Source organism: Gavialis gangeticus, unplaced genomic scaffold, assembly GCF_001723915.1.
Source record: "Gavialis gangeticus isolate Ggan-Ray unplaced genomic scaffold, GavGan_comp1, whole genome shotgun sequence".
Taxonomy (NCBI): domain Eukaryota; kingdom Metazoa; phylum Chordata; order Crocodylia; family Gavialidae; genus Gavialis; species Gavialis gangeticus.
The window spans coordinates 72,107,340-72,121,819 of record NW_017728992.1 but is presented as its reverse complement, the minus strand read 5'-3'; the positions used below and the strand labels follow the sequence as shown (position 1 = coordinate 72,121,819).

The following is a 14,480-nucleotide window of genomic DNA, read 5'->3' as shown; positions in this document are numbered from 1 at the left end:
GTCAGTATCATTAATCAACTGATCGAGCAAAACTGACAACAGGCTGGCTAAGATGTGCACCTCACAGGCTATTTCCTCAGCAGACCTGCCATATGCTGCCATCCTGCCCTCCCCAAAAGACCTCCTAGAAAAACCCTGACCAACCAGTATGAATTCTCTGTCCCTTCTCACCCTCTAACTGCCAAAATGTTCATGTATATGCAAGCACTCCAGCAAACTTGCCCTTATATTCTACTCTTCCCTAGTTAAAGCCATCCTGGTTTTTTATTTATAAAAATCTGAACACTAACTCTTGCTTACCCTCCATTTAATAAAAACAGAAAGCTTCACACCACCTCCTCCCTTATTAGATGATGCCTTAGCAGCTTTCAGCTGCAGGAGTGAAAATCCTGAGTTTCTAGAGTAAAGATGTGACAAAAGAGGTTCTGTTTATGTGAAATTAATTGCAAAAAAGATTTATGCTATACTGTTCCTTCTGAAAGAAGAGTGTAGAATAAAATCTTAAGGTTTACCAAAAAAATTATAATCTAGGGTTATGGGATATTTTTTCTTTTCCTTTCTTTTGTGTGGGGAGGGAAGAGGGAGACAAGGTTGTTTTGTCCACACTCCGCTCTCCCAAAACAGTAAGAAACTAGGGTTACTCCTTAATTTTCATTAGCACAAGAAACATCTGGCTGGAAGTTGGAGAAATACAGGGTGGCAGTTAATTTTAAAACTCAACAGGATTTCATAAGGGGTGGTAGTGAGAGGTGAGAGAGATTCATTCTACTTTTTTGAATCCTGTCTGTAAAATTACTTTAGAAGAAACTAGCCTCTGAACTTTTAATCGACTCTTTACAGGCTTGCTTTTCATCTCCACATGATCTGACAGATACATCTCTGTAAAATTAAGCACAAAAATAGACCAAGAGAGTCACTTGGAAAATACTACTTTCTTCTTTTGAAAGATATAGACAAGGAAGGTCTTAGGATTCTTTGTTTAGAAAGACAAAGAACACTGATGTGTGATTATCGCTGTCTGTTCCTGGAAAAATTCTGTGCTGAGAAAATTGAACAAATCTCTTAACTAACATCATCAGGAATAAGCCCTAGAGGATGTTTATTTTGCCCAACATGAAAAAGTTATAATGTGTGCCAGAACCAGCATATCACCAGGTTCTTAAGTGCAACAGAACATCTGTGTAACCCTGGCCTGCTTCAAGCAATGGGATAAAGCAATGGTAATACTCTTAAGAGAGAGAACCAAACGCATTTGACCTGTGATAGAAATGTCGCACAGTATGGGAGAGGGAAGTCTATAATACTACAGAAAATAAGCAAATTATTTGATACCTACCCAGGAACTAAAAGATAAGTGAAGGAAGAAACAGTAAAACAATAGGATAGATCATAATAAAACAAAAGAAAGATCAGCAGCTATGGATAAACGTTTAACAGCCTTACCTGCATGATCCAGTGCGGGGCTGTTGGCACCCCAGGTCTGGTACAATGAAGCAAGGTCCTTTGGAATGTATGTCTTAAAGATATTTAAAATGTCCAAACGTTTTTCATGATCATCTGATGCTGGTTCTTGTTTGTTGGAGTGTAAACCTGGAGAAGCTCCTGCTGCACTAAGCTGAGGGTGCATTAGTGGACTTGCTCTTGCTCCTATTGTGCAGTTTGCCAATGTCCTCATCTCATTTCCAGCCTTTGTATGAGATTCCTGCTGAGGCACTGATGGCTCTTCATGTTTACTGTACTGCTCAGTTTTACACAGAGGGTGATACTGAGATGGGGGGTTGAATTTGGCCTTCAAGGAGTCAGATGCACAGTGCTTACCTGAAGGAGTAAAACCAGCATTTCCTTGGGGAACCACATACTTTTCCACTTGTTTACTGTTTGCAGGCTGGGTGTTGGGCCTAGTTATGACTGTTTGGGTAGGCGTTAGGCCTCTGTTAAAGCTTCCTGCTTGCATAAGTTTGGAGTTTATGTCATATTTATTCTTTAACTGAGACTGTTGTGCTGCTATGCTGTACTGCTCTTGGGTATTGTTCAGTTTGGCCGGCCTGTACCCATCGAGACCTGATGACCGTGGACCACAGTGGCCAAATGAATGGCTGTCCTTAGACTGGTGCATATTCCCAGGCTTAGTAGACATCCCAATTGGGAAAGAATTGCTTTTGGATCCTGGCAACGCACTTGGCACTTGAGTGCGTGTAAATCTGGCAATGGGCAAAGGGTGGCATTCTTTACCCCCAAGGACAGGAGGAGGGCCAGTGCGTCCATTTCTTGCTAGGAAAACCATGTTGTTCTTAATACTCTTGAATCCATTTTGTTGAACCCATGGAGGAACCATTGAGTTACAGCTGACTTTGTGCAAAATTCTTTTGTGCATCCACAGGACTTCAGGGTAATAGGTCTTGTGACTGCAGAAAGGACATGGATGGACAATCAAAGCAGCCTGCAATGATGAGGTAAAACCCTTATTGCATAAATCATCCCTTGTTGATTTCTCACTCAAATCTAGCAGAACCATTTCTTGGGCCTCTCCACCTTTTTCTACCAAGGGGTGCTCTCTACGTGGCAAGTTTTCTTTAGAGTGACTAGCCTGCATTTCCACTGAGGTTTTCAAGTCTATTACCATGTCTGAAGGTGTCTGGCCCCTGCCGGAAGGAAGGTCAGCAATGCTGCTGGAGCAAGGAGGCTCTTGGCTTTGTCGAAATGCTGGCATCTTTAAGCCTGGAGAACATCTCTGATCTTCGTATTCTGGAAAGGGCTCTTTGACCTCTTTTTCCAGTGCAGATATCAAAGCTGGTATCTCTGCTTTAGATTCATTGGCATCACTTTCTCTGGCATTGTTGCTTCCAAGTTTAGGAAGCTCATCCACCTGAGATGTCACCATCGGAGTTTCTCCTTGAGAAAGGCTGCAGTGGTACGGCTTTCCACCTGAATTAGACAAATGAAAAACCAAATTATCATTCTATGTTAAAAGAAGGACATACCAAAACATCAAAATTTGACTTTAAAATAAGAGAAGGGAAGCAAACTTTGGAAAGTTTTTCCATTATTAGCATCATAATGACATACAACAGATTAAATGCGTTGTATAAGTAGGAAAATCATGGCAATAAGATGCTGAGTTCAATTTACTTTGAAAACATCACTGTGAAATTTGGACAAACTATCTGATGCTGCATGTTCATGACATTTTAAAGAAAGAGCAGTTCAATAATCCACACTTGTTAAAATTCTGAGTGAGAGAGAGATAAACAAATATGCAGCTATTTAATACTTTAACCAAAACAAAGATAATGGAGCCAGATAAGAATATACTAGTTAAAAGGTCTGTCAGTGTTTCCATTACAAGCTACTATTTTCAAAGGGTTTATAACACCGATAAAAATTGGTTCAACACTGAAACCTAACATACAAGCTCTTACAGCACGTACAGTGTATACAGTAAATTGTTCACTTAACAGAGACCTTTGCAATGCCCAAGTATAACAGGATGAATTATACAGCCTAAATTCTGTAACTCAGTATTCCTGATTTACCTGTCTGTTTTTATTTTAGAACTTGGCACATTTTATTTTAACAAAATTTCATATAACCTTACAACTAGCAGATTTGCTGTAGGGAAAGATCTGAACATTTTCACATACTGAAAATGCACAACTAAAACTGGACTTTAAATTTTTTGTATTTTCTTTTTTTCTGCCCCCCGTTCTCAAACTTGTAACTTGAAGGATGTTTTATCTACCAAAAACTTCAGAAATGGAGCAGAATAAAACTGTGTACATTTTATGGCTGTTCAGAGGGAAAGGTGGTGAGAGAAACAGCATTTGTTTTACTTAGAACATTCCCAACTCCAACAGTTCTCAAAACACTTATCTTTAAGAGCTACTGATAAAGTCTTTGAATCACTCCAAATCAGTTCACAATCAATTCCAGAGAGATTTTCATCACAGCAGTAATGCTTACTTCACTGAATCCATTTAACACGTAACTGAATTGAATCATCTGACAAACTTTCAGTTTCAATTAACATGCAGTTAATGAGCCACTGTTAAGCAAGTATAAGAAAACTAAGTTCCATCTAAATAGTCACCAATCCAAAATGATCACCGTAACTGTGGGAGTGGTGAGGAAGAAAAAGGAATGAACTGTTCTATAGTTGTATATGCTCTCACATCAACTCATAAAAACCAGTGCTTTAGAAAATCAAGCACCGTTCTTTAATATAACATCGGTGCCATAGGCACTATTCTAAATGGCACAATGTAACAAGTATATCTTTGGTTGAAGTTTCACTGAAAATAAAGTCTATTTAACCTCAGTTTCAATTCAGGCAAAAAGTCTTAAGCTTTTCGTTAATTTGGTGTAATTAGGTTAAAAATAACGCATAGATTTGCAGTCTTGCAGGGTTGAATGCTCACTGTGTTGAGATCATTTTCCTTTCAAATTCTCAAAGGGGCAAAGTCAGAAAAAACTTGTTTTTCTTGTGTTACAAGCAGCAAGGTTTTCTGAAAGCACATGCCCAACACTACAAGGTACATTTGCAATTTGAAACAAAGACACTGCATGAGCAGTGTAATTTGACACTGCACATCTGTGTTATTTTCAAAGCACATCTGTCATAGCCCAAAATATTTGTGCTCTTAAACAAGATTTTAAGGCTTCACTTTACAATTCCAAGAGGTGGGTCCTTTGATCAACATTCTAAATAATAAATTAAAGTAAATCATAAACCATTCAATTGTAGCAGTAATCAATAGAGACTGCACCAGCTTAATGGCTAAATTAAGCTCAGTAAGATAAGCAAGGGATTCAAGATGAACCATGGGACTGTTGGCTCACTGGGTCTATAGATTTGGGAAACAGTGGTTAGCTGCCAATGAATCTGAATTGGACCATTATGATAAACTGAAACCAGGGACCAACTGCTTTATTACCGTGGAGCCCTGTGTGAATCAGATCCTTGATGTATTCTGACTCTGGAAAGACTTAAATACCTTGCCATGTCAGCAAAGGTTACTGAACTGAACTATCATGCAGTAGCAATATGAACAGTTTGCAGCTGGACAAGGAGATGACAGGAAGACTGCAATCCAGAGGGGAAAGAGAGCTCTCCCATAAAACCTAGTAAGCAGGGATCCAAGTTTTCCATTTCCCACAGAAAAAATGGAGAAAACTACGGATTCCCTGTTTTTAAAAATCGGAGAAAACGCAGATTTCCCATTTTAGGAGAGAAATCCGTGGATTCTCCCCTTTTGCAAAGAGCTCTTGCAGGCTTGGAACAAGCCTGTAAGAGCTGATTGTAGAAAGGGTGGGAAATCCCCAGCCCTGCCCAGACTTGCCCTTCCTCCCTAGAGGCAAGTGGGGCTTGGGGGCTGTGGGGCAGGGCTGGGAGCTGAGGGAGTGGGGGAGTGCTGCAGCCTCGGGTGGCACACCGCAGCCTGGTGCAGGGCCGGGGGATGAGGGCAGGGGTGCCCCTCTGCGGCTTTACGGGTAAGTGATGTGGGGCGTGCATGCCTCCTGGACAGCTGCCCAGGGGCAGAGGAGACTGGCATGCAGCCCACTGCCAAGCTCTGTGGCTGGCTCTGCAGCAGCAGCGAGGGATAGGGGATGGGGGGGCTCACATGCAGTGGCCGCTGCCGCTTACCTGCGGGGCCATGCCAGCAGAGACAGCTGCTGTGTACAAAACCTCCCCATGCCGCCGCAGAGCTGTGTGGCCAGGGTCAGCAGCAGTGTGGTGGTGGCCAGGCGGCACGCAGCCATCCCCACAACCATGCTGCGTCACCACCACACTGCCGCTGCCCCCTGCGCTCGGCCGCACAGCTCCAAGCACAGCTCCGTGGCAGCGTGGGGAGATTTTGTACGCAGCGGCCCTCACCGCTGGCGCACAGCAGCTGCTGCTGCTTATCTATGGGGCCATGCCAGTGGCGAGGGCTGCTACATACAAAGCCTCCCTGCGCTGCTGCAGAGCCGTGTGGCTAGCAGCACGGCAGCCACAGCAGCGGGTGGTGGCCATGGCCATGGCACAGTGCAGGATGGTGGTGGGGATGGCTGTGTGCAGCCCGGCCACCACCACGCTGCCACTGCCGCCCTGCGGCTGACCGCATAGCTCTGAGCATGGCTCTGCAGCAGCAGCTGTGGTGCAGGGAAGTTTTGTACACAGAGGCCATCTCCGCTGGCATGGCCCCACGTGTAAGCAGCAGTGGTTACCATGTGCAAGCCACCCCCTCGCCACTATCCCTCACCACTGCTGCACAGCCAGCCATGGAGCTGTGCAGCTAGCTGTATGTCAGCCCCACCCTCCCCTGGGTAGCCGGTCGGGCAGCATGTGCACCCCTGTACTCAGCCCTGCACCGGGCTGCTGTGTGCCACCTGGGGCCAGCAGCACTGCCCCCCCCGTTCCCTTAGCCCCCAGCCAGCTTCCCTAGCTCTGCTCCACAGCCTCCAAGCCCGACTTACCTCTAGGATCCACAGGCAAAAGGCATGGCTCCGCAGTGGCAGCACTTGCCCACACACCCTCCCCCCGCCCCTGCAGCCAGCATGCAGCCACCACCACCCCGCACTGCCGCGGACCCGTGCAGCCAGTTCCAGGGCACAAGCAGCGGTGTAGTGGCGGCCACTGCATGCAAGTCCCCCTTTCCACCCCCCAGCCAGATGGCACATATGTGACCCACACACAGTGGTTGCCACCACACTGCCACTGCTGCACTCTGCACCACTTGACCACAAAGCCATGTGGGTGGCCATGGGATGATAGTGCATGGTGCAGTGGCAGAGTTGCGGTGGTGGCCTCCGTGAGCCACCCCCATCAGGCCAGCTGGCACATGTTGCCCACAGAGTGGCATCCCTGCCCTAACCCCCTGGACCTGCTCCTGGGAATGGGCACAGGGGCACACTCCCCCCGCTGCCTGATCTACCCCCTCAGCATCTTCCCTTTCCCCTGCCCTACCTCGTCCCTTCCCCCCACACACACTTACCTGCTGGGATGGTTGTCTGCGTGCATGTCTGTGCCTGTGGGTCTGGGGGGCTGTTGTGAGGGGCATCAGGAGGGCTGCTGAGGCTGTGGGGGTGGAGTGCGGTGCACCAGCAGTGCTGGGGGGTGCTGTTGGGGGCCTTTAATTTTTAATCACAGATTTGGGGTTAAAAATCAGAGAATTTGCAATTTTTAAATGAGAGAAAACCAGGATCCCTGCTAATAAGGAATGCACAGAAAGGGGCCCACAGCCATGGAGAATGCTACTGGTCTTTCTATCCACACTAGCTTAGTGCAGCTGCCAAGGAAACAAGAGATGTTTGGATGGGAACTGCAGAACAATAAAGGAAATGTATAAAAGCTATTATTCACTAAATTTATACACAAGTTTGACATCAGGACCTCTGATGGAAAGTGTTGCTTGGCATACTGCAGTTCTAGCAGATGAAAACAGGCCGGCTCAGTCCCGATAAGTTATCATAGCTTCACAGAAATCACTGGAGCTACCCCAATTTACCAACTGTCCCCAATTCTAATTCAAAATAACTTATGTTTACACACACACACACACACACACACACACACACACAAAATCAACAAGGTGCCTCTACAAACTAGGCTGAATCGAAACCAGAGGTTAGCACTTGCCATCTTTTGAATATGTAACCCATTCAGAAAAAAGCATTTTGCTTGACATGACAATGTCAACAGTCTTGTAATAATCACTAGTAACCAAAGTAGATCCCAGAGCTGCTTATTCCGCACTGAGATGGAAAAGGGAATCACATAGATACAAGGAGGGAGGGACAAAAGAGAAATGGAAAGGAGACTCTTTTTTTTTAACCTGAAACAAATACAGAAATAGGAAAAAAAAAAAAAAAAAAAAATATCAGGACAAAGCTTCTTGTTGGGAGAACACAAACCACCTTATCAGATAAAATTAGCTGTCCATCTCACTAATATCCCATCTCTGGCACTAGCTAGTAAAAAATGTTTCAGAAGAAAGTCAAAAGGAAAAAAAAAAATGTAATGGGGAATCTTCTTTTTGATTCCAGAAGAAAATTGGTTGCTTTATGCCCATCAAGCAGGTGGATTTAGATCATTCACAGTTTACTTAATAAAATGGTAAGTGCTGTTATTAACATTATTGTCTAAATCTTTTCTAAGTATTGCTAAATTTTAGCCTAAATAAATAACATCTTGTGACAATGAGTTCTACAAGCTTATTATGCACCATGAAAAAACAGAAGTAATGCCAACAGAAAAGGACTTGGAAGTCTTGGTAGACTAGACTCCATATGAGTCTGCAGTGCGATGCAATCACACAGAAGGCAAATGTGGTTTTAGGCTTCATCAATAGAAACATTAGGTGCAAGCAAGACACAGGAGGTGATAGCATGGCACCTCTGTCCTCAGCACTGGTAAGGCCTCATCTAGGGTACTGTGTGCAGTTCTGAACTCTACATTTTAAAAAAAGACATGTAAAGTTAAAGAGGGTCCAGAGGCAGGCAACACAAAGAACAAGGGCTTGGAAGACAAGTCATATGAGGAGAGGACGAAGGAGCTAGGCATGTTCAGCTTGAAGAGAAGAGGCTGATAACCATCTTCAAATACTTGAATGGTGTACATAAAAAGAGGGAAAGCACCTTCTCTCTCCTGCTGCAGAGAGAAGGATATGGACCAACGGCTTGAAGCTGCAGCAAAGTAAATTTACATTTGAATATCTGGAAAAACTCTCTCACTCTTAGAATACTGAAGAACTGAAATAGACTACCTAGGAAAGCTGTGGACTCCATCACTGGGGGTGTTCAAGAAGAGATTAAATAGCCAGCAGTGTTTGATCAGGGATAAGCTAGATGTAGCTATGCCTATACCATGGGTATTTTCCATGCTTCTAGGCTTTGCTGGTTGCTCCTGCTCCCCTCTCCCTCCCTCCTTTTCTGCTATATGAACCATGATGTTTTTAAGCCTCTCCAGAGGCACTGGGGACTTTGACTGTGTTGTGCCAATGCTCCTGCTGGGAGCAAAGCCAGAGGTTCCTGGCTAAAGGGTCTTTTCCCTGGGGTCAGACCAATTGCCATAGTTGGGGTGAGGAAAGAATTTTAACCCATGATCATACTGGTATAAATTGGGGGGGCGGGAAGAGAGTTTAGATTATGGTTGTATGGGATAGTTTGGATAGGGATGATCCTGCCTCAGGCAGGGCTTTGGACTAGATGACTTCTGGAGGTCCCTTCCAACCCTACTTCTCTGACTCTATGATATTGAATACAGAATATATTATTTTTATATTACAAATAAAACAATGCTTATTTGAAAATTATTGCAAAGCATATTCTTCAATTTAAACTGAAAGATATAGGATTACTTAATCTGGAAAACAGAAGACTGAGGGGGGATGTGATAATACCTAAAGGGAGGTTATAAAGAGGATGGAGACAGGCTTTTCTCTGTAGCTTTAGGGGACAGGATTAAGAACAATGGCCTCAAACTGCAGCAGAGGAAGTTTAGGCTGGAGTTAGGAAGAACTTTCTGACTATAAGGATGGTCAAGCATTGGAACAGGCTACCTAGAATCTCTATTCCCAGGAATTTTTAAACACAGGCTAGACAGACACTTGGCTGGGTTGGTTTAGTCAGGGATGACTGTGCCCTAAGCAGGGAACTAGACTAGATAACCTGATGAATTCCCTTCCAGCCCTGCTTTCTTATGATCCTATGAATTTATTTTAGTAGCTACTTACTGGATAACTGATGTCCCAGCATCAAATAAGAAACTGTCCTCAATGTGCGACATGCAAAGAGTCTAAACTAGTAGTTCTCAACTTGTAGTCCACAGACCCAAAGGGATCTGCAGACCATGTCTAAGGGGTCCGCAAAAAATTACTATGATCAAGCAAAAGTATGTGAATACCCATACTTACAAGTCAAAGGGGTCTGTACCTCCATTCAAACTTTCCAAAAGGGCCCACAAATGAAAAAAGGTTGAAAACCACTGGTCTAAACAGATGCTGACAGCAGTTCTAATTGCTTAGTTCAAATATGCTTGCTAGGTGCATTAGTGTTCCTAAAGGAATTCCTTAAGGAAGAGCCAGCTCTGCACCCCATTTCTACAAAAAAAAACTCAATATCCTGTCACTATTTAAAACTGATCCAAATTACTCTTTGTGAAAGTAGGAGAGAATGCAGTTCATCTTGACAATGGCTCTTCAGCTACCAACATTCATATAAAATTCCTATTTGAAATATATATCAGGATTTATACCTCTGTGGGTGCATCTACACATGAAATTAACACGGCACACTCTGGAGTAGTTTTAGCAGGAGTCAGCTGCTCCCTGGCTCAGCGTCTACATGTGCACCTCAGACAGCAGAACTTTGAGCCCCGGGCTGGCAGCAGGCACAGGTGTAAACCCTGGGCTCTGAGTGGTAGCACTGGACGGTAGAGGGGCTCACAGGAGCTGGGGGTCTGGCCCCAACTGACAGATAACCAGGTGCAATTTGGTCCCTGGCAGTCGCCATTTACATGTGCATTTGATCTCACTTAATGACTCCACCGTAAGATAGTACTGTCCCTGACAATACTATCTTATGGCAGAATTAATTAGATTAATTCTGCAAAAAAGCAAACTATTAAGAGGAAGGTGATCCAAAATCCAGATATTCAGTCAAATATGAGAAATCTGCAAAGCAGCTGTGATGAAACTGTCAGATATCAGACTGGCCATCAGATTAGACATGGGTGCAATACCTGCTTCTTCAACTGTGCTTCACAAATAAAAGTACACCACAGCAAAAACAAAAAACCTGGGGCAGCACGTGACATTAGGGGGACAGTTATGCCACTATATGTATGATTTTAAAAGCCTGCTTATTAACATCTGATAAGAACCAGTGACAGCAACCACCATCCAGTTTTGGGCTGCACACACAGACATCTCAAGTAACAGGGAAGTAGAACAATAATCCTTCTCTATATCACTCCACTTACTGCACATGGGATATTTTGTGCACTACAGCTCTCTTAAAGGAAAATATTGAAGAACTGGAGGGAGTTCAAAGAACTGCAACAAAACAGTGGGTTAGAGGAACTGACTAAAGAGGAAATTATTGAAATAGTTAAGTATATATAGCCTAGCTAATTCATCATGACTGAAGGAGGACATGCCAAGAGTCTGCAAATTTCAGAATGGTGTTAGCATCAAGGAGGGAGAAGACTTATTTAGTTTGGAGCACAGAAGTTTAACTCAGACCAATGAAATATAATTACAAAAAAGGAAAACTTAAGATGATCAAAAAAGAAACTCCCAGATGCAAATATGATCAACTGGTAGTGTACATTTTATAAAAAGGCAGGCACAGAACTCAGCTGCTTGTTATGTTTAAAACTTGACTGGACAAAAACATGAGAATATGTCCAATAAAATAAAATAAATAAAACCTCAGATCCTATAACCAGCAGAGAAAAAGAATGAATGATGTACTACTATAGTCTTTCCTACTTTTATATTCTATCCTCAGCTCCCGCCACTGTGCACACCCTGGAAGGCATGGGGGCGGGGGTGTGGCGTGTGCTCCTCAGATCTGAACAGGGTGGGGCAGGGCAGGCTGCAGCTGTGGGCTAGGGCTCTTCCCAGAGGGGGCTGGGCTGGGCTTCACTTGGGGCAGGCGGTGGCACCGGCAGGGGGCTACGGTGCGGGGGGTTCAGCCACCCCAAGTTTCACCATAACCCTTCTCCCAGTGCCACCGCCACCTGCCCTGAGCACAGCTCTGGCCCAACCCACCCATGCCACATGCCAGGAAGAGTCCAGCACAGCCCCGGCCCCAGCCCACAGCTGCAGCCCCCCATGCAGATCTGGGGACACAGGCCTTCCCCCTTTCCCCACTGTGACTTCTCAGGGTGAACGCAGCAGCAGGACCTGCCCCTCCCCATCCCATGCCCTCCTCCCCCAGATGAGCTGCAGCTGTGCCTGCCCCAGCCCCTGCCCCACTCCCCTCCCTCACCACAGGTGACGTTGATCTGCACCCCCAGCCCCTTCCCTCTCCCTTTCCCCTTTGACTACAAAAGACTTACCAGCTACACACAGCTCTCCAAGCTGCCAGGTCTGTGCTCCTCGCTGCCTGTGTGCTGCGTTGCTGCTGCACACATGCAAGGGCATTTATCAACCAAATTATTAGCCATATCAGGCTGATTTCCAATACAATCCATTTTCTTTATATTGGTGCCAATCCGATATTGGACCGATGTATTGGTGCACCTCTAGCACATACTAATTTTGAGCCTTCTGTCCAGTTCTTTATCAAGTACATATGCTGACTTGCTATCTTACAGGACTCAAGGAATTCAACACTGGGCCCATGACCTTTCTTATCAGTGGTTTTGTTCTCCTGGTGTAGACCAGAACACCGGGGATTTGTTTTCTCACCTTGACTGCAATAGTCAATACAGCTAGAGCAAGGAGAGGGACAGTTCTTAGGTAACTCACTCAACTTCTTTACTAAGACATTATCCTTTGCTTATTAGATAGAAGGGGTTGAGACAGAGACACAGACTAAGAATCCTGGCTTCTTTCTTATCCATTTCTCTCCCTGGACCAGAGATGATGGAGGGAAAAAAAAGAGAGAGAAACAGCTACTAAAGGAAGAAAAGTTGAGCAATTCAGGGGTAGGGAAGAAGAGGCACCATCTAACTCAATGGGCAATGGCCCCTCATTCCAAATCAAAATGTAAGAAACTGTTCTTGGTAAAGTGGTAACTTTACACACTACCTCCTTAGAATCAGCACATTTATTTTAATAGAGACAGAGAGACCCCCAATTTCATCATTCCCCTGTTACTTGATATTGAGATGCTGCTAAACTTCAAAATTTTTTATAAATTCTTTTCAACCTTCTTTCTGAACTGCTTTTTACTCCTTGGAATTCTCTTTAATTATCAATCATTAGACCTCCTGTTAAAGGAAAACTTGAGACTGCCCAGTTGCTGCCAACAATAAAAAAGTTCTGGTTACTGAGGATGTGGAGTTTCAGAGTAAATTTCTTGGCACAGCTATGGGCAATGTATCTTGCAAGTATCTAATGCAATGTATCTAATGCAAGTATCTTGTCTAGAGTTGCCAATACCCAGCCAATGGAAAAATTTCCATAGCTGGAGTTCTGCTGCACACCTGATTGAGGACATTATCTTAGAGAGAGGTTAACTGGATTCTGACAGATTTATTTAAGGCTAAGGCATGTAGTCTCTGTCATTAGATATGAATTTGTATATGTTTTGATGAATTTCACAAAACTTGATGCAGCCAGCTCCTAGAAAACTATTCATACAACCGTCAGTTGGACAAGGCTTAGACTGCCCTGATATGGTCTAAATTCTTGTCTTTCAAATATTGCTGAACCAAGATTGCTAACATATAGTAGGGTTGTATTTGATTGTACAAAACACAGGGTTCGACTTCCTCCTGCACTAATTTTGGAAGTAACATGTTGTAGTTAACTTTTTTGTTGCGTTTGTTGGCTGCAGTTCAAAGTCTTTATACTGTACAAACCAACCATGATCCTGGAAAGTCAGGCCTTGCCTGATAAACACTTTGACTCAGCAGACTAAACTCACCCAGGCATTCATTTTAATGAAGATAGGCCAGCAAAAAAAAAAAGACACAACACAACCCTGAGTCTTGCAGTAGGCAACCAGAGCCTGCAAACCTTCAGAGAACATGTCCCAAGAGTTCTACTCACTTGTGCTCCCTAGTCACCTATAGCTGTGAGTGTTTGTTTCACACCACATTGCTTTTCCTTATTACATGTCTTTGAGGCATCTGCTTGGAGATACTAATCTTAGAATTTTTATGCTTTACTGAAGTTGAGAATTTGGGGAATGACCTTTTAACCTCCAATTTTTAGGATTCTAATATTTGCAATGCAAGTGTACTTTTATTTATAACAAAATGCACCCGAATACTTGGGTTATACATGTTTGTTTTGTGTTTCCTAAGAAACACACATTAATTCTGAATCTATTACACCAAACTCACATTTTTTATTCATTTTGTTTTACTGTTTATAGTTTCTGATCCTGTTGTCATAAGTTCACTTGTTAGGTTTGCTAAAATGGCTTCTTATTTACATTTTACTCTTATGATTACAAAACTCAATGCAGCAGATGTGACAATGACTGGTCACTTAAGACTGAAGACTTTTTATGAAAGACCTAAACTAAGAAAACCAATACACTTACGGGTGCACAGAAATATGAAATACAGTTTTTGCATCACCATTCCTGGGGGAAAAATGATTGTCTGACCAATGCAATTTAGGGTTTTTTTGGACCCCTTTGGTAACACAATTTACCTTTTTCCTTTCTTCTTTTCCCATCTCCACATAGTATTATCACACTTGACATGAACCATACTGGACCTCAAGGGATCCAGCCATTTTTTGATGCACTCCTTCAGCTGCTAGACCAGTGCCTGCACCTCTGGTGAAAGTGGCTTCACCCAGCCAGGAACGCTGATCCCC

At 43.8% G+C, this 14,480-nt stretch overlaps 1 protein-coding gene across 4 annotated transcripts in view; it reads right to left on the bottom strand.

Annotated features, from left to right (window-relative positions):
• ZNF516 (zinc finger protein 516) overlaps positions 1 to 14,480 on the bottom strand; it is a 208,584-nt gene that overhangs the window by 23,725 nt on the left and 170,379 nt on the right. For all 4 annotated transcript variants that reach the window (XM_019524277.1, XM_019524269.1, XM_019524263.1 and 1 more), the window contains exon 3: positions 1,444 to 2,925. In XM_019524277.1, coding sequence (XP_019379822.1) covers positions 1,444 to 2,925 — 1,482 coding nt within the window. The remainder of the gene's footprint in view (positions 1 to 1,443; positions 2,926 to 14,480) is intronic.